This window comes from Pholcus phalangioides, unplaced genomic scaffold (assembly GCF_987345545.1).
Source record: "Pholcus phalangioides strain wild (caught in Gottingen) unplaced genomic scaffold, Ppha-v1.0 ptg000008l_1, whole genome shotgun sequence".
Classification (NCBI taxonomy): domain Eukaryota; kingdom Metazoa; phylum Arthropoda; class Arachnida; order Araneae; family Pholcidae; genus Pholcus; species Pholcus phalangioides.
This window is the reverse complement of record NW_028301601.1, coordinates 51340984-51362320: the sequence shown is the minus strand read 5'-3', so window position 1 is coordinate 51362320 and position 21337 is coordinate 51340984. Positions and strand designations below refer to the sequence as shown.

Genomic DNA, 21337 nt, shown 5'->3' with positions numbered 1-21337 from the left:
GTCAGTTGGATCAATAGGCCTGATTGTTAGTGGATTTGTACGATCCATCTCTAGAACACGGGACGGACACCGATAGTGGCAATTTTGGTTCGAATTACGCTCACTAGATGGCAGCAAACGTTTAAATATTTGATCAACTTTTTCATATTTGGCTTCCTATGAATGGAATTTTGGATTGAAGTTTGTTAATGTTTGGCACCTCTGATGTCCGTTTAGAATCTAAAATCATGTGTTGCTGATTGTGCTCCTATATTTTACACTATTCCCCCGCTGTTTAATGTCGCCAGCTCTACTGTCTATCAATAACAGAAAACAAAATTCATGTCTCAAATGCAGTGAAAAACGTAAAATAGGACTTCGTGCTCTTCAAAACGAATTCATGCATTGATTAAATGCATTTTCCCGTAATCACATTTAGGTCTTTCAGCTTAAAATACGTTTTGAAGGAGTTGAAACACTTATCAAAACCCGCCACACTGCGACTGATCAGTTTTTCCAAAAAATGTCTATTCAGTATGTAATGTAATTTCGTATCTATGCAATAATTATGTATTTTCCTGACCTTAAACGCATCTCATATTGACAGAATTGAATTCATATTCAAATAAAGAATCATTTCAATTACTGTTGATATTATATAATACAATTAACACAAGAACCCCCTCTGATACAGGCACCCCCCTCTTTTAGGGAAAATTTTTTTTTTGGCCCTTGGGTGTCCGCAAAAGAGGGGTTTTACTGTAATAATGTATTAATTTTAATAAAGTATTGATTTAAGTAATGTACGTTTTATTAGGTACTTTTTTTCTTTTGATGTTGTTGTTCTTTTTCCTTTGATTTTCTAGATCCGGAAAAACCGAGCCAATGAGATTACAACACGGGATACGGAAAACATGAGCTAACAAATATCGTGACAACAAAAATGGGGACGATACTAAAAAAAAAATTGAAATTAATATTTTCTTAAATGTGATTTGGTGTATTTGGATTTGTATTTTTAACGTATAATTATTAATACGTATTCTGTGATGTATTTCTTCCCTATTATGGTTTTCTTTTTCTCCTGTTCTTTTTACTCCGCACACTGTATGTATTACCGGTAGTATTTTTTTTTTTTTGAAGCAATAATGATAATAAAGTGATTCCACCGTTTCAGATCTAATATCATTCATTTCAGTTACACGTGACGCTTTATTGATGTGTTGCTGGGTGTGTGTGAGAAACTTGCATATAAACAGTGACCATATTACCAGTATTTTACGGGACATTTCCCGTAATTTGGCCCCTCCCAATCTTTTTTTTTATATAATGTCCCATTTTCTGTTATTTTCAACAAGGCGTATTTGAATTTTTGAAATCAAGAATCAGGATTATTTCCATGACTTATAAATTATATAATGGTATATAGAACACTAATTATCAAAATTAATTATGCAGTGGAACTTCTCCTAACGAACACTTTTCTGATCCCTGGTCCCGTGGAATACATCTGCAATGTGTTTCAATCCCGTTGGTGAACAGTAATATCGGGCAAACTGTAATTCCTTTCCTAAAACTCTAATTTAATAATTTTTTATCACAAGCCGATAATTTAATAATTTAATCATACTCAACGAAGATTATGTGTAATCATAATCTTCTTTTGGTAAATTAGTAATCGTTATGTAAATCGTGAATTAAGTAAATTAATTAGTCGTCAATAGTAAATTTACTGAACATAACTATGGTCCAGAAGGAGAATTCGAATTTAGGAGTATTCAAATTAAATGTTATTGCCAGACATGGTACACAGATTAATTTACACTTTTCGAGGAGTTTATTTGTTATCTAAACAACCATGTTACACATCAAATCATACTAATTCGATTAACGCACTACTAAGCATTATAGGCCTTAGGTATCTATCGTATGGCGTGTATTGATACTTTTACAAGGATGACGTCACTCTCCGCTACCATACGATGGTTTTAACAACTGGCTGTTGTCCCCGCAGGGGCAGTTGAATTTTTTCTCTTTCCAAAATATATCTTCGCAACAGCCAGTTGTTAAAACCTCCGTATGGTAGCGGAGAGTGACGTCATCCTTGTATAAGTCGCCATCTGGTGGCAGCGTCAGCAGTTGTGAGCTTGGCCTGAGTCTGGTCCGGCCGTCCATGTACGGTCCCTTTCAGTGAGCACGAGCTCCAAGAGAAAGATTGAGAGATTCGGTGCCTCTGTAGTCTAGGGCGTTCATCCGGAAAGTGAAAGGACGTGGGTTCGATTCCCCGCAGGGGCAGTGGAATTTTCTCTCTTTCCAAAATATATCTTCGCAACAGCCAGTTGTTAAAACCTTAGTATTGATGCTTTGCCGAAATAATTTTCGCGGGCCGGGTAAAGTCCTTTTACGCACCGCATTTAGCCCGTGAGAAGGGGGTTGTGCAACCCTGATGTATTGTGTCCACCCAAAATAAACGACTTTTTTTAACGACTGAAAAAAATAATTTCATAATTATTGAAAAATGATTTTCTAGTGAGTGAAAAAAATGTAATTTCATAATTATTTTTAACCGTTTGAGATACAATATCTCAGTTGCGAGTGAGGATTGATTAATATCTTGTGTTCACCCAAAAATATTTGTGTGTACAGGGTGGTTCAAAATTCCGTGTGGCAATACTTTGAGTGTGATGCAGCTCAATGAAACAAGCATTCCTGCAGCATGCAAAAAGCCATACATGATCAACACAATACATTTCAACACAAACGAAAGAATTTCATAATTATTGAAAAGTAATTTTGTAACGGGCAAAAATACTAAATTTATAAGTGAAAAATGAGCAAAAAATATTTATAACGAAAAGAGAAACCAATTTCATGAATGAAAAATAATTTTATGATGAATGAACAAAAAATTTTGTGCTTAGAAAAAAAAATCGGAGTTAATGAAAAATTAATTTTTTAATGAGTGAAAAAATTTATTTCTCACACAGATGATAAAACTATCCGGTCTAATCGCTTGACGCCATGACGTCGCCAAATCATCGGAACTGTCACCAAACTTCACTAAGTTTTTTGCCAATTTGGCGCTGTTTACAGACGAATGCGTTAATTTCCATTTATACATAAGATAATTTATATTTACAGGTTAAAAATGGTATAGTAAATGATAAATACATAAGAACTATTTACATAATTTTAATATTAATCAAAATTATTTTATTATTTTAATTTTTGCATAATTTTCATAACAATATTTATATATTATTGGACTTCCTTTCTCTTTATATATTTTTGAAACTTACTGTACAGTACATCAGTGTTCCTCGACCTGGGGCAATATGGCCTCCTTGCGGTCCTGGGATATTCTAAGGGGGCCACGAGTGAAAATCAGAGGAAAGGGGGAGTCATGACAAGTGGTGAAAGGAGCCCGCAGAGAGATATGAAAAAATTATAACACAATTATAAATTATATAGAAATTTTCAAGTGAAATATGTTGGGGGGGAAAAGTGTGACTTAACTTTCAAAATCCAGCAAAGCTGTCCATGAAGCAGGAGCCATCTAAACCTATGTGGCTTGGGATGCTCATGGAGGCCCTTCATAGTCACATATGGTACAATAATTTTTGAGTGTAAATATGTAAGCTGTTTCGATTATGTAAAGGGGTGCCCCAGAATATAATTTTGCCCGGGGAATCATTATAGTGAAACAGCCATGCATAGAACCCCAAAAAGAAGGAAGTTCACTGAACTTCAGCCCACGGTAAGGTGCAGACCCATAATGATGTGTCCGAAATGAGGGTGGGGGCCCTAGGTAAGACGAGGGGGGGGGGCCACGAGAAGAAAATGTGGTTCAAAGTGGGCCATAAGCTAAAAAAAGGTTGAGAACCACTGCGGTACATAACAAACATTTGCATTATGTATCGAGTACCGTACTGACCTGTACCAAGAGGTTACAAAATATGAATAGGAGCGGTTTTTGGTACTAAAATGATGCCTTTGATATGGTGAGAGTAGGAGATTTATATAACTTCGGCCTACCCGGCTTCTTCTGTTATCCGGCCCGCTGTTCCACGATATCAGACGGATTCTTCTACGTATGTATTCTAGAGCTGTTCTAACAATTCTTTAACTTTGCATGTTTTACGACGGCATGATTGATATCGATGTTAAAAAAAAAATTACATAGTTATTTTTCTTGTATTATCATATTGTGGAAAATATAGGGAAACGTAGGTATTTTATTATTATTATTTTATTTATTGTTAATTTGCAACAAATAAGAACGTATTCGCAAGCACCATCTAGCGACAAAATGTTTTAATTTTTCTAAGAAGTTGAATTTCAATTTCTAGGGGGAATGAAATATTTTATTTATGGATAGTAGATATGTTATTTCTAGAAAATTTAACATTAATATAACTAATAAGTAAAAATATGTCTCTTTAATACAATACAGGGTGATTTTAATTAAAGTTTCCGTACTGTGAGTAGTTTTTCCTCAAAAAACTCGAAATTTCCTTTTCCGTTGTTTCTATGCTTGTCTTTGCTCGAGGGGTCTCGTACATAAACATAATATCGTAGGGAGAGGATTTAACACCGTGTGTGTGTAGTGCGTTATCAAATTAGAAATGATATCAAGTATATGCAAAGGCGTGAAATTATTGAAAATATTGGAAGGGCTCAAAAATATTATGGGAGGGGGCTGAACATAATATTTTTATAGGCCTTATGGAAATGGTGGTAAATATTGAGTGGGCTTGGGCTCATTGACCGGATACAAATATACACCCATGATAATTCGATATTATATAGTTGGCTAGCAGTTTATTAGGCATTATATAGTTATCTGTCCATATTATATTATACCCAATCGTTCTTTTTCGACAAGATATTGCACTTGAGGATTTCTTACAATCAATTTCTTTCTTTTTATTTGATAAATGTTTCATTCTACGTCGCTGATTTATGCATGGTACTAGAATCTAAAAGCTCAGTTTCAGTGGACGGGGATAAATTCAAGGGCGTCGGAAGATTCAACCAGTGGTGAGATCGGCTTGAGCTTCGACCAGGTCCTGGACCACGTCTGCTTCTCGGCTTGTAGGCTCGGGTGAGTTCTTCGTGTCATTGTGGTTAGCCCAGATGCTGGGCCCCACATCTCTCTCTCGGCTTGGCAGCTCCAGTAAGCCCTCTATTGTCTACCATAGTGATCCACTGTGGTTTCGAGTCTTTTTTTTTCAAACTGAGCACAATTCAGGTCTATCGCCATGGGCAATTTACTACCTAGTGAGCTGGTTTCGAGTCTATAGCTTTGTAGCTTTAGTGAGCCCTATGTTGTTCACTATGGCCAAGCCATGACCTGGACAACGTCTACGCTTCTCACCTTTGTGGGTCGGGTGAGCCAATCGTGTCGCGGTGACCAGCCCAGGTGCCGTACCGCATCTCTCCTCTCGGCTTGGGGACTCGGATGAGCCCTCTTTCGTGGCTAGGCCAGGTCTTGGGACTGACATCAATGAGTGGGTTCTCCTTTGAACAATTTTTTTTCTTTGCCGATTCTTTTGCATTCCGTACATCTGAAAACTGAGATTCTGGTATGTATCATCACTCTGTCCTGTGAGAGAGAGAGGCTTATCTGTATCAATATACCGTACTACTCCATGAAAGATGATATAAATGGACCTTACTATCCACTGGTAAGTCATGTGATTATAGAATGGTGTTAGTTGGTGATTCTCAAAGTGTGCGTCGCGGGGAACTGGAGTTATTGATTTATGTGTCTATTCACGCTTTGAGGTGGTTTTTTTGGAAGGAAAATTCTTACTGAACTATTCTGAGGAGTCGCAGATGAGCCACGGATCGAGCAAGGAAGCCGTGAATGACAAAAAAAATTCTAACCAATGGTGTTACGGATAATAAACTTGCGCCTAATCAGTTTCAGAAAAATGACGAATTCCCGTTTTTGCTGCACAGACTTCGTGTCGAGGTCTGACTATTCCAGTTTGTTTTGCTCTCATACACTGGGTAAATGAATGGGTAAAATCAGTGGGTAAATGAAAGCACGGAAGTTTGATGATAACTGAGTTTGGAGAATTACGCTGAAGGAAATGGGGACAATGAGATACAGATGAAGAGGTCGATGCGGATAATAAGATAATTTTTAAAAAGAATGCCCACGGACATTTGCAAAAGCTTTAGAAACACTAGGAGTTCTTCGTAATTATGCATAGTGTACTTCAGAAGCTGATGTGGTTTTCTTTCATTCGCAAGAGCGGTTTTTCATCATAGACGGCAACAAAAACTGTCTGTTTTCTTCTTTCATTATTTGATTTAAATTGTAATATTTTAATCCATCATTTTACTTATATTTCATTAAAATTATTACTTAAGCTACTCAAAAAAAATTAAAATACAGCAAAATAATATTTTAATCACGGGACACATAGATTTCGATGAAGAAATACTATTATAATTTTGTATAATACTTGCGTGGCATAATATACTTATTTTGTATAATACTTACATGGTATAATATACTTATTTTGTATAATACTTACATGGTACAATATATACTTATTTTGTACAATACTTATTTGGTACTTGGATACAGTAAAATTTCACTACAACGATACTCGATATAACGATAAACCCCTCTACAACGATACTCGATATAATGATAAACCCCTCTACAACGATATTTTTATCGTCCGCAGAATAATATTATATCGAGATTTCACAAATATCGAAATATATATGTATATCAAAATTTCCATGTTATATATGTTATTTTATTTTTATCCTTATTTTCACTCATAAGCCTGTCTCACTTATACGTCTTCTTTCCCTTGCACCGACGCATAATTGAGAGATCACTGTAGCTTCCGATTGCACGAAGCGGAACTCCACATTCAGCTTTGGCAAATCTTGCTGTGTATGTTTTTTGTTTCCAGCCTTCGTCACCATTTCTTTCAGCTCCATCCAATGAATTATAACACGATCGATCACATTATGCTTGTAATATTTACACTAACGAAGGCATCAAGTATGACGTAAATGACATAATCATAGCCAATAAAAATATCTTAAATAAATAATTCGTGTTAAAACTTTCTACAGCTGACCTCAAAGATCTGATACCAGCCCTAAGGGATTTGAAGGCGACGAAGTTCGTCAAGATGTCTGAAATGGCGGGTTACGTTGATCGACTGCACGATGAGAACTTCACTGTTTTCTGTCCTCCCGACAACAGCTTCGAAGACACAGACGACGATGCCATGATCGACGAGATGGTAAGTCATATTCTGGTGGAATTTAAAAGATTTACATCGCGACCAGCACAAAATAATCTCATCTCGAATAGTATTTGAGAAAAAAAAGATGAAAAATTGAGGCACTCCTAAGACTTCATGGAGCTTAAAGCCGGTATGCTCGTGAGCACCGCGGTTCTCATTGGAGCATCCAAGCTCGATGTTCGTACGTTTTTGCTTTAAGCTTCAACTCCTCGTCACATTATTAGTGTTTGAAATTGAAGCCTGCTGAGATTTGATTCTATTCTCAGCCACCTCGTTGGGCATTTTGCCTGTTGTGACCTTTATTTGCATAAAAAGCTACTGAAAAAAGGCATTGGCCCACCAGTGACTATTTTTTTTCTTCACTGGTGGTTCAAATAGAAATTCTAGCGGAGCAAAATCCCCGCATGTTAACATGTGAAAAAAAAGGTTTGGTGTATCACACTCGTGTATGTTTTCTTTGTATTTTCCCTACGTCAGAGCAACGTAATACCTCAAGAGCACCACGTGGAAACGAGAAGGTCCAAATCCGCCGACGCCAACTTGAAGACGTTCACGTCCCACTTGACCCGGGGATTCATTCGGCTTGACGACTTGGAGGACGAGATCGTAGTGGACACCGAGAACCCGGACGTCCGGATCCGGCTCAACGTGTATAATATACCTTACAAGGCAAGTACTCTTGCGACTTTAAATATGTTGGAATAATCGGATATATATATATAATGGGATTAATAATTTGTTTATTTTTTGTATTGTAGCTGGTTATGGCCAACTGCGTGCCCGTGACTTCATACAACAACTATGCCCGTAATGGTATAATTCATACGGTCGAAAAGAAGCTGCCGGTCGCGACAAAAACCGTAGCTGACATCATCGCTGGTGATTCGCAGTTCTCCATCCTCAAGCGCCGTAAGTTCTACCTTCAAAAGCGTCGATCAAATTTGAGGCTGACGGAAAGGTGATGGTGCGAATGCAGCAATCTGTAAGGGAGCCAGAAAGCTCTTCGAATGTCACCGTGGGCATCCAGAAGGGCATCCAAATTCTTGTGAAGAAGGAAGAGACCGTCCGTTTGTGGGAACCTTGGTCAGTTCACTGCATGACACAAAGCAAGCTGCATGTGGTCTGGCTTAGTTTTAATTAGTGTCGTTTTGTTGGCACCCGAGTAGCTCAGTGGTAACATGCTCGTCTACCACCAAGTCTGCAGGTTCAATCCTGGTGGACATAGAAACAAGTTTTTTCCCTACCGAACCTGAGGTGACCACCGATAGACGGCGCCTTCATTTCTGACCCAACTCGTTCGATAGTAAATTGCTGAATGGGGTGATATGACTGGAATTAGTGTGCGGAAAAAAAGTTGCGTGATTTTTTTTTTCAGTTGCGTAACTCTTACCATCATTCATGTCTCTTTAGCCTTTATAGCGCTCCCATCAGCTATGGATGATGATCGTAGAAGACCACTCAGTTATCCTCTTATAATTTGAAGGGAAAAAAAATTCAAGATGAAACTCTTAAAATCATGTATATAGATGGCGTGCGCATGTTATGGTTATTTTTGGGAGTTTTTTTTCTCTATTCTGACAAGTTTGCGTATACTGTATGGGTTGGATCATTACCTCCTAGAGATACACACATATAAGCACGAATCCGAATTGACAAGGAAAGGAAGCTATGTTCCCCTTGTATGAAGGAAAAAAACTTACAGGGGCCACGAAAGAGAACGACCTATTATAATGATGTCACAGATACGCGTTGACTGGCCTTGTATCTAAAAGGCAATGGCTTGATGGATGCACGTAATGATGTAGTGATAGAGTGTCGGTGACTGTGAGTTCGAACCAGGTTTGATGTTTTTAACGTCCCGTTTTTTTTCAAATTGTATTGAATTAGCTACGGCTGAGTCGGAGGCCATCTACGTTTCAAGAAAGAAAACTGGAAAAAAAAGGATTTTTCTTGTTCGCTCCCGCACAGAGAGAATCATTTCTTCGTCTATTCCCGCAGTTAAATGGTTAACACGTTCTTTGTCCCGTGAACCACATGTAGCTCTGAGAACGTCACACTATGAGCCATGTGTAGTTCACGGGACTGAGAACGTGTTAAAGCAAGTGGGGGGGGGGGGGGTTGTGCACAAACTTTTCAGACCGCGGGCAGCTACGCGATATTGCTACCCCTCGCGAGCAGCTTTACGATATTGCTACCCCCTCGCGAGCCAGGAACTGTTGAATATTGGATGACTGAGCGAACCACATTTTGCCGGGCATTTCCGTAATTTTGGCCGTACTGACTTTATCAAAATATCTGGAAGTTTCAACATACTCTTACTCTCGTGTCCTAATTCTTTTCTAAAATCAAAGGATTGAGACTATTTTCAAAACTTTTAAATTGTATCGTGATAGCTATGACTGTAATTGTAATTAATTATAATCATTCAAAACTGAACCTTTATTTCGTGAATTACATTTTAATCCACTGCAATTTGCTGTAGCGCTTCATTTCCCTCCATTGGCGGTTTTTCAGTGATAAACGGCAACTTTTTTATCGTTAATTGCACCAGTCTACAAAGTTTACGTAACGTGGAAAAAATTTAGCTGTTCTTAATAAGTTTTTGGGGGTGCTGATACCAGATCTGACCTTAGGCGAATGCGAGCCGATCTCCCCGTTAAAAATTCTCGCCACAGAGAGCAACAGGTCTTCAAACGGTACATATATTCAATCATTAATCCACTGCACTTCTAAAATATATGATCATTATTTGATCATTTTTGTCGCACCACGGTCATTTTCTGCACACGAGGGCTAATTAGACCGGGACCTACAATTTATTGCCGATTCCGAACGACAAGCTTGTTTTTCATACTCATCAAGAGGTTGGTGCGCTAACACCTCGATGGGGGACTCCCTGCGGTAGCAATTTTTGCTTCGGTCAAGTCGCCTTTTTTTGTTGTACCCCTGTGTCAGGAAAGTTTTCTGACAAGGACGAACTGGGTATCGAACTCGTGACACCTCTAAACATCCTTTGGTACTTTAGGCGAGCATCTTATCGACCGGGCTACCGCGCCCTCTAAAATATAGATGGCAGCACCGAAAAATCAGACACATCACTACATACGCACTCAGACTGTCAAGTACACGCAGTTACACTTCCCGCACAACTCACTAGGTAGTAGTAGGCTCACTGGGTAGCCCATAGCGATAGGTTCAAATTGTGCTCGGTTTTCAAGAAAAAAAGATCCGACATTTAAAAATGCCCATCACGTCACTATTATTATTATTATTATTAATTATTCGCCCCGCCTGCTGAAAGTTGTGCTCACCAGCTTTAGACTTGTTTTCAGAGCAAAATCGTATCATCACAAGTTGGGGTTTGGATTGGTTATTTAGAGCCCATACCATATTCATGTTAATGTAGGGTTCAACATAATGTTCGCAAAATAACTACAAACATCGTCGTCGTGCAATAAATCACCCCTTGTGATGGGCTCAGGTTGCCCAATGTGTAGTGAGCTGACCGAAGTTGTCATTCATGAAGGGCCTTCATTTCAACTTTTTCCGGGGGGGGGGGGGCAAAGATCATTTACTAAAGGTACGCATATATATATTAAAGGTACGCATATATATATATACCATTTGTCGTGTATTTTCAAAAGCCGGGGGGGGGGGCTACGGCTTTCCCCTGCCCCCTCTAAATAATGGGCCTGCATTCACGGATGGTATCTGCTGTCTGAAAGCTGCTCGGATGGCTGTTTTATATCCGACACAAGTGCATTGCGGCTTCCTTATAGATAGCTTCCGTCACACCATCGAATATACCTTCCCGAATATCTTGATAAATTCACTTGTCATGACGATATTGATATGTCTAATATTGTAAAATGTCCCTTGCACTATGTACTTTTTTTTCCTTTACATAGTATTGAGCCAAGCTGGACTTGTACCGACGCTGAGAGATCCGAGAGGCAATTTCACTGTCTTTGCACCGAGCGACATCTCTTTTCAGATTGATCCGCTGATGTTGGATTCGTTGATCGATGGCACAGCGTGTGTCGACAGTGAGTGTGATGGCTAATTGATCGTATAAGTGATTATAATAAAGAGATGCCCGCTTATTTACAAAAATACCATTTAATATCTACACATCAATATACCGTGATTTCATCGATCAAAAACTTTTACAGATTTGCTGAAGAACCATATCGTCGATCACGTGATCTGTTCCTCGGCACTGGCGAACGAAGCTCAAACAACCAATCTCTTGGGAGAATTCCTGACGCTTTCGAGACATTTGGACAGTAAAATATACGTTGACGACGTCCAGGTCGTGGTGAAGGACATCGTCGGGACGAACGGGGTCGTTCACATCATCGACGGGATTCTAAACCCCAGGCAAGGTACTTTACTTTCAAGGAACCGTCAGACCACGAATCGTTCATGAAATCTTTATGAAAATTTCGTCCAATAGAGTCATAAGTCAATTTATATCCTCCATAGCAGTGCTTTTCAACCTGGATCATATGCTCTCTTAGTGAGCCGGGGATATTCTAATGGGAAGTGGGTGGGGGGGGGGGGTCCCGGGTGAAACCACGTTGAAGGGAGCCATGGAAAATATTTGAGATGGCCACAAACAGCTGGGGGAAAAATTGAGACGAGAAGAAAAACGAAGTTTCTAATTGAAGTATGGTGGGAAAAATTGTGAATGGAATTCTGAATCCAGCAGAACTGCCCGTACAGCCAAGGCCATCGTGGGCCTATCCGCGCATGACTTGAGAGGCTTCATATGTCTGGGGAGGGGGGGGGGGAGCCTACCCATGATAGCATCCTCAGCTGGAGTCTTTGGTTGAGACCCCCTCCTCCGATAGTGTAAAAAACAAAAAAGAATCATCCTAGCATGGAACTCTGTCAGCCGTACTCTTGTGGGAGCCATGAAACCTGCATGATGAGATCTGGTACTACGATTTGACAGTAAGTAGGCCTATGTAAATACAGTATCTAAGCCAGGGTCGGGACTAGAGCGGGGCAGGGGCAGGAACTGCCCAGGCGGCAAAATTTAGGGGGACGGCCGTTTCAGGTAAAACAAAGAACACCGTTGTAATATTATGGAATTTTAAATTGCGCGGGCGGCAAAAATCCTAGTTACGGTCCTGATATCAGCTGTTACAATCAGCTAAGTATTGAGCCCTAGAACATAATCTCTTCCGGGGACTGATGACGTTTGGACGACCCTGCTCAGAAGTAGGACAAGGGGGAAGCTCACTGAGCTCCAGCCCGTGGGACCGAAGATCGACCTTATTCGTAAAATTTTTGTTGATGGCACAGTGGCGGATGACTGAAGTAGGTTTAATGCCGTGTTTCTCTCTCTCTCTCTCTGTCTCTGTCTCTCTCTCTCTAACTTCTAGGTGGGCGTGAATGGGAGAAAGTCTCCCACATGAAAACGTCTCCCCACAGACAGCAGGAAGACATTCAGCACGACATTCACATTATAATTTATAATTTATTTATTTACGTGTATATGTTATTGTCAAAGCCCGAAATTGACCAGTTCGCGGATTGGCCTTGCCAATTTTCGAATTTCGGGCTTTGGACAGCCAGTTCGCGATGTGGCCGTAGATCCCAAGCCAAAGTCCGATAACAAAAGACATGATTCGAGGTCATCACCAAGTTGGCGTATTTTTTGGTGATAATTATGGCCACGTTAGCTATGGCTATTTATCAAACCGCAGTCACTATGCGGTTATCATTTCTTTTTCAAAATTTGACAGTAAAAACTCTGTCTACATTATTTTTATCATTTTTCTCTCAAATTTTTTTTTGCTCTCATCACATCAAGCTGTCCCAATATGGCTGCTATATATAGCTATGTATCACAAGTTGACGATGAAAAAAATGGATTTGGTGCCTAACGGAGCGTCTTACATCAGCACTACGAACTTTGGCCAGAGATCTGCGGAAACTTCCCGAAATGGCCGGCCAATGTAAACCCCAACCCGAATCATATATGAAAAATAGACTTTGGCCAAAATTTTTACTTCATTAGTCAAATAAGAATGATGGTTACAAATGAACTGAAAAAATATTTTAAAAAATTGAAGCATTTTGCATTTTCACTTCAAAATATGGAATACAGATGGCAGCTCCAGTATAAACGAAACAATCGCAACTTCGAAAACATAAATACGTTAGGGTCACGCATATTCACTCACACACACACACACACTCAGAGACGATGCAACATGTTTGTGCATGTACCAATTCTTTAGAAATTCCGCAGTTTAATGTGCACGAGGTGTGCGTACGGTGTCCTGTAAGTCCTTATCCGGCTTTTATCTCATCAACCGCTCGTCGTAGAGGTATGCTTCTAACTTAAAAAATGCTCAAAATGCATTCACAAATCATCCGGTACCAGTTTTCAGAGTGAAAATATCATGTGCCAAAATAAAGAATCTAAATTTTAATATACGGTCCCTTTTTCCTTTAACTTCTAATTAGAAAGTTGCGGGCCTGTCTCTTCTGAACCCAACAAGTTCCACGTTTTCAAGTACAATATTTGCTGCTACATTTGAATTCAAAAACAGGAGGAAAAACGTGGGAAAGGAACGGATAAACTCTAACGGAAAACCTCATTATGGTGGTCTTTCCCCAAATTTTCTCTGATTTTAAATTTAAATAGCTGTTGAAAACAGTATATTCACTCTTACAACTGACACAGAGTGACTTCTGAACACATTTTAAGCATTTTTTAAACTGGAACCACACCTCTATGACGAACGGTTGAGTAGATAAAGGCCAAATTAAGACTTATAGTGCACCGTGTATAGTAGCTGTTAGGTACTGAAAGAATTGTACGAACCGGTCTTAACTTGAGTGAAGATCTTGGGACCGGTCTAAACTCGGATCTAAGAGAGAGGAGATGGTAACTACACTCGTGTGCAAAATTAGGAGAATTTGCACATTGTGTTTCTATTTTCACAAAAAGTATTGAACCAAAGGTACTAATAATGCCACCGAAGAAGTATGCAAATATTCAGTGTCGAATACGTAAGCGTACACGTGCGTGTGGGCGGAGCTGTGACCACGGAAGGGATGATAAAGGTACGAGGTGTTTTCCACGATTCGTGTGCTTGGGCTCCTCTGCAACATTCGCTGTGTTTCTCGCAAGAGTTTGGTAAATTTTATAAGCTATCGGGTGAAATGATTAGCCACAAACGTATGGATGACGGAATGAGATGGAGAATCGTCGGTAGATCGAAGGCAGGACAATCACAAGTGCAGGTGACTACAGAGCTCAATGTTACGCCTAGTGTCGTCTGCAATTTGTGGAAATAGTTTCAGGACACTGGATCCATATCGAGAAGACCTAGACAAGGTCGTCGAAGAGCCACGACGACCAATCTGGATCGTTATTTGGCACTTTCAGCGTGGCACCACATGACTGCTACGGCATCACAGCTCTCACGTGAGCTGCATGCTGCCACTGGAACTCGAGTTTCACGGTTTACTGTTGCCCGCTGGCTTCACGAGAGAGGGCTCTATGTCAGAAGACCCGTTGTTTGCGTCCCGCTAACTGCAGCACCACACAAGGGAGAGCGTGTAGCATAGTGGCTATCTGCGTGTAGCACATCAGCCTTGGACCAGACTTCGGTGGAGCACCGTGCTCTTCAAAGATGAGTCGATATTCAGCCTGGACACTTATTCTCCACTTGCACACATCTGGAGAGAGTCTGGTATCATCCCTACCATCCCTCCCACATCAGGGAAATGGACCACTATGGTGGTGGAGATGTCATGGTCTGGGCAGGCATCGTGTTGGACGGCCTCACACCCCTCCATGTGTTTGGCCGAGGGTCCGTGACTGCTAGGATCCTATATAGAGAGATCTTAGAGCCCCATGTCCGACTTTTCAGGGGCGCAGTTGGCCCTGAAAAGGTCCCTGTTCATGGACGACAACGCTCGTCCACATCGGGCTCACCTGGTTAACGATTATCTGGAAAGTAAGGATATTCGGCGTATGAATTGGCCAGCCAGATCTCCTGACCTAAACCCTATAGAACATGTCTGAGACACTCTTGGGAGTGCAATTGCATTTCACCATTCCCCCTCCGAGAACCATCCCGGAACTGAAAACTGCGTCGCTGCAGGAGTGGGACCGATTGCCACAGGGATTTCTCAACTGCGTCGTGTCCAGTATGCAATCGCGCTGTGCGACTTGTCTGACTGTGAGAGGGGACCATACCCCATATCAGACTCATTTTCGATTGGATTTTGGGCATTCCTGCAATGATGAGCTTTACTGACAATCATGTGCGCGTACTATGACTTTTGCACGGTACATCTCTTTCTCCGTTATAACAGTGTATTCGTACTATTTCTTGAAAATCTGACCACTAGTTTTTCAGAAATTCGACATAATACTCTTAATTTTGCATACGAGTGTATTAAAGGTTTTTAAGTCGAATTTTTACACGTTTCTTTTCTCCAATAGCGAAGCGCGTGATTCAAGTCCTGGAAGAGACGAGCATCAATCAGTTCCTGGACTTGTTGAAAAGATCCGAACTTGCATCCTACTTCGATCAGATACAGAACGTTACTTTCTTAGTGCCCAGCAACGTTGCTGTCAGAGTAAGTATGAAATTGGAATGTATGTTGTCCCGTTTAATGAAGTAAGAATCGATGAATCGATTAATCCTTTCGTTGTGTTTAGAAATATCCACAGAATGAGATGCAGAGCATTGTGTCCGACAAGAAGAAGCTGGACGAGCTCATGCTGAACCACGTGATCAGGACCGAAGTCGCCGTCGCTGACATGGAGAACGTTCGAGAACTACACACGGCTTCGCAGAACGGAAGCTTAAGGGTCAGGACCCATAGAGCGGTAATTATGTGATTCGTTGGTTTAGTTAACCCTCTTAACGATCACGGACGCCATATTTCATCCTAACGCGAATGGAAGAAATTCATTCCGGGTCTCGCCCTATTTCTTTTTACCCTCTTTCTTCATCAACGAGAAGCTTCGTTGTAACCCTATGGCAGAAGTTTTTTACCTCCCCGTTTAGTGATTTCCCCGTCCGCTCATTAACAAACCTTAGATGCCACGTTTCATTTTTCACTAAATCATTATTCAATCATCACAATTCAATCATCACATTTCACTAAATCATTATAACTAATTTAGTGCAAACTTGCTAGGTATAGTCTGAATGACGTTTATGGCAAACAGTGCAGAGGCACACGGTGAGCGTCTGCAGATGTAATTCTGCCTTATATTGTGTATTTAACAGAATATTATTTTATGTTGTCTCGAGAATAGAACAGACACTTTACGGGCCCCGCACATTTTCTTAAGACACACATTATATCATGTGCAGACGCATTTCACATGCAGATATATTTTTGACCATATTGCGTGTTCAATAGACTATTATTCATTGTTATCTCGTTTTTCTTTTCTTTCAGTTTCCATTTGTTACAAAAACGATGACGATACAATGCGCTAATATAATCAGTCCCGATAATAGGCTTTGTGGAAGTACGCTCCATGTTGTCGACAGGGTGAGTTGCTAAATAGTTAATACGTCATTCTCAAAACTCCTCCAAAAATGATGTTGGATCAACTTTTTACATGTTGAATATAATGTAGAAAATCTATTAAAATGTAGAATCATTTTTCTTTATGCAGGTTTTACCGCCAGCGAAAAAGACGGTCGTCGAAGAATTGGAATCCAGACCCGAATTTTCAGTGTTTCTGAAACTTTTGAAGCTCAGTGGTCTAGATCGCAGACTATCGGAGCAGAGCGAGGCTTTTACTGTGCTAGCACCCGTTGATGAAGTCTTCCTCAGGCTGCCTCGGAGTTTTCTGGAAAATTTGAGGACGGATAGATTACGAGCTACGCATTTTCTCAAGACGCACATCATATCAGGTGCAGACACGTTTCAGGTGCAAATGTATTTTTTGACCACATTTGTGCATTTAAAAGGATATTATTAATTTATGTTCTGTCTTTTTCAAGATTACTTTTGCTGCGATCACTTGGCTCAGAACATCATGTCCGGTTCACCCCAGGTGAGGTCCGTCGATGGATCTCTGTTGAGAATATTATCTTATCCGGCAGGAGTGCTGAGGATAGGAGAAGCTCGTATCATAGACTGTGACATCGCAGCCCACAACGGAGTGCTGCATGCGGTCGACAACATCGTTTATAACGAGAGGACTCTTCAACAGAATCGCAACATTTTCTTCGATCCCGTATGGACCGGTGTATAAAGCGGCGTCAATAAAACATCTTTTTCTTTTACGCACACAAACGTGCAGTCTAACTTTTCATAGTGTTATTCGATTTTTATTCCAAGCAATTTGTTTTTAGCAATGGGCTATATGAATACTACATAACACATAGGGGCCATTCAAGTATTACGTAAGCAGATTTTCAGCCATTTTTGACCCCTCCCCCCCGTCAGCAAATACAAATACAATGCCACAACAGACAAATTGCCCAACGAGGTGGCTGACTTAAGAACATCATGGATCCCCGAGCCATTTTTTGGAGGCCCTACCTCCTCCTCCTACTACTACTACTACTACTACACCCCCCCCCGGAACTCCCCAACGAATCGGTACATGCGGGAATTTGCGTGTACGTGTAGTGAAACCTGACGTGAAGTTTTGTTGTTTCTCTGTAATGCTTGTTATGTGTAGTGCTGCCATCTGCCACTAGTTTTTCTAACTATGAGTGAAGTGTTATGATTGAATGATTTATCGTTGTAGGACTGTTGCTCTCTGTGGCGAGACTTTTTAATAGGGAGATCGGCTCGCATTTGCGCCTTGAAGTTGCGAACCACAGAAAACCATCTTCAGCCGACCACAAAAAAGTTGCACCCGCCCGGATAGGGGCTCGAACCCTGGACCGTTAGGTTAAAAGCCTAACGCTCTACCGACTGAGCTATCCGGGCGTAATGTAGCAGCTTAGAATATTTCATATCTTCAAAAAGGGGTGGTTGATGACGTAAGCAACCTTCAAAAACCCCCCTCCCCCACATTGGCATCAAAAACCAGCAAATCCGAAACCTCCCCCCCCCCCGATGCTGACGTAATACTTGAATGACCCCATATATACAGGGCATAAGGGGGGGGGGGTAAGGTATTCGCCATGGCATGATGTCATGTACAAGAACTAAAGCCATCTTCCGAATTTTGAAGCAATCTACAGTTTCAATTTAAAAAATGCTGAAAATGTGTTAAAAAAATTTCCCTGTATTAGTTTTGAGAGTAAAAATACAGTGTGTCACAAAATAACAAATCAAATTTTTTTATACGTCCACGCCTCTCCCCCCTGTGCTTCCAACTAGAAAGTTGTTGCCCTGTTGTTGGGAAAGGACAGCATAAATGAGGGAAAGGGGGCGTTCGTTGTCCGTTAGTTTTTGCCGTGTTCTGCTATTCTTTCCCATCTTCCCCCCCCCCCCCCGATTTTCGAATTCAAATATTGCAGTGAATATTGCACTTAGATCATTTTTGTCGCACCACGGTCATTCTCTGCACGCGAGGGCTAATTATACCTTCAATTTTTTTCCGATTCCGAACGACAGCTTTTTTTTTTTTATATATTCACCGAGAAGTTGGTGCGCTAACCCCTCGATGTGGGGCTCCCTGCGGTAGCAATCTTCTTCTGTGGTCATGTCGTCGTTTCCGTTGTGCACATATTGCACTTGGAAAACCCGTAATTCCCCCCCCCCCCGTTGGACTCAGAGAACAGCTTTCTAATTGGTATTTAGAGGACACACTGACCCACGTTATATAAAAATTTAGATTTGTTTCCATTTTTGTTACACACTGTATTTTCACTCTCAAAACTGATTCAGGGAAATTTTTAAACACCTTTCGATCATTTATTTAAATTGGAATCAAACCTCTAAGAAGGACGGTTGATGAGATAAAGGCCGCATTAGCACTTACAGGACACCCTGTATATCTTATGTTTTCAAAAAGCACTAGTTCCTTACATCTTTGTGTCGTCGAGTTCGAGATTAGTCGGAAGTGCGTTCGCTCTTATAAATGAATGTAGCCTAAGTATAGCAGAGAGATAAGGCCCATTCGCGGTGCCATTTCCGATTAGGCATTAAAAGAAGTTGTTGTGGTATACGTTTCTCTTTCTCCCGTCAAGATAATGCATTCATCAATTCGTGCATGAAATACGTGAGTGACTGCATGACAAGGTTTTTCTCATAGTCATACGTTTGCTACTCACGTTCGGAAGTCTCCTCGTGGGTCGTATCTTGTGGTGGTTTACGGAAACTTTGCCTCCGACATTTCGGAGTGTTCATTGTCTCTGCAGTCCCGTAGTGTGCCTTCTCGGGGGCCCCGGGGCAGACGTTTCCTTGGGGGGGGGGGCCTCTTGAAATTCTTATTATTAGGCAAAACAAATGTAAGCTTTTATGCCCCCCCCCCATTCGGCTCGGGGCAATGGCCCGGTTGCCCCAGCCTAGCTACGGCCCTGTTCTCCTGGGCATATTTTGTTCCCGGTACATTTCTCCCTGACATTCCGCATGCCTTTACCGGAATAAGTGACCATTTGAAGGGATGATTGACCGTATGAGCAACCAAGTGTGGTCACTCATACGGTCACTCCCTCCTTCTGACCAGAACCTAGCCCGCCGCTTTGTCTCAACAAAGAGATATATATAACCAGGGGACTCATGGTCACCAACTAGATAACTAATACGGTCACTCGCTTGACTGTAGTATGGATATCTCTAGATGACGATTTTGACCCGGTGAGAGACAACATCGACTGTCATTCGGAGTGTTAAATGCATGCCTTTCTGGGAACCCTAGGGAGGCTTGAGAACTTCTTCGAAATTTTCATTCATAAACACCACTCCACATCTCCGAATCATTCTCTCATATATTCTGGGGAAGACGGATATACAATATATGAATTCTAAATTTTGATAGTTTTTACTACTGAACTTCCGAAAAAGGGTAAGACGTTTCTCTCTGATTTTTTTTTTTCTCAATCTATTTATTCACTTAGTACAGTACCAACATTAGAGATATTTTGTTTCATGAACGGAGCCGAATCTTGAATGCTGCGAACTAGGCGGCCGCAAAAGGCTCCAACAGAAAGGGGTGATTTTTTTTTTAGCACCAAAACATCATTCGCTTACACTTGAAAAATGTCCAGAACCGACATTTCTGTTCATGAATAGAGAGTTCATGCATAAAAAACATTTAAGAGCACAAATTTCCGAACATTTAGGATGTAAGCTACGTTGCTTACCGGTAGTTCATTGCCTACCATTAAATAAATTATATCTGAGGTTTAGGCTGATTGAAGCTAATGCTGTTAATATTCGACACAACCTGTTCCAGAGCGTCATTTCGAACTTGAATATTCAAATATTGAGATTGCAATCTTGGATTTTATTTGTGGCACAAGAAACTCTTGGTTTTAAAGAAGTGATAACATTGAAGAGCTCATATACAGTGAATATCACTTATAGCGTTTTCCAAAAACTCATGAAAAACGTTGTTGGCGGGAAAACGTTTTGAACGGGAAATTTCAATAAGTGTTAGTAAAAAGTTAGGATCACGAAAATAAGTCGTACTAAACGAGAAAACTTTTTATGAGACCCCGAGAAATCCTCCACTTGTCCTGTGAAAAAATCGGTGCCCTCCGCCCCCCGCAATACCTTGCAGCAGGATCCCTAGGCTGGGATCTTTGACGGGCCCCTCTAAAATGAATTTATGGTGGTAAAAAACAAAAATATGATAATAGAACCATTCCTGGGCGCAGGCCCATAGCCAGAAATTTTGTTTGGAGGGAGACCACTTTCATTTAGGGGTTCAAGTGTAGAAAGGGGGGCCTCATGAATATACGATCTGATAGAAAAATTTGAGAACAAACACACAAATTGGTAGGCAGGTATTTTTTCTAGCCATATAAGAGGGGGACTCAGAAAAATCACTTTATGCAGGCTTATGCAGGGCCGCAACTAGGGCGGAGCCGGCTGGTTTGGTGAATCGGGTGCTGGTGGGGGAACAAATTTCTCCGTTTAATCTCTGCTTCAACATTACAAACCAAAATGCCTAC

At 40.8% G+C, this 21337-nt stretch overlaps 1 protein-coding gene and 1 non-coding gene across 2 annotated transcripts in view; one reads left to right on the top strand and one right to left on the bottom strand.

Annotated features, from left to right (window-relative positions):
• Positions 1-17545, top strand: part of LOC149084469 (transforming growth factor-beta-induced protein ig-h3-like) — a 41738-nt gene extending 24193 nt beyond the window's left edge. The window contains exons 6-17 of the mRNA XM_089235317.1: positions 846-865; positions 4956-5083; positions 7064-7259; positions 7740-7931; positions 8021-8171; positions 11171-11308; positions 11435-11647; positions 15736-15872; positions 15955-16125; positions 16707-16802; positions 16930-17170; positions 17261-17545. Of these exons, the coding sequence (XP_089091443.1) occupies positions 846-865; positions 4956-5083; positions 7064-7259; positions 7740-7931; positions 8021-8171; positions 11171-11308; positions 11435-11647; positions 15736-15872; positions 15955-16125; positions 16707-16802; positions 16930-17170; positions 17261-17514 (1937 nt within the window). The 3' untranslated portion in view covers positions 17515-17545. The remainder of the gene's footprint in view (positions 1-845; positions 866-4955; positions 5084-7063; positions 7260-7739; positions 7932-8020; positions 8172-11170; positions 11309-11434; positions 11648-15735; positions 15873-15954; positions 16126-16706; positions 16803-16929; positions 17171-17260) is intronic.
• Positions 17546-18127: 582 nt separating this feature from the next.
• On the bottom strand, positions 18128-18200 carry TRNAK-UUU (transfer RNA lysine (anticodon UUU)). Its single transcript has one exon. It is a non-coding gene; the product is annotated as a tRNA-Lys (tRNA).
• Positions 18201-21337: the final 3137 nt, after the last annotated feature.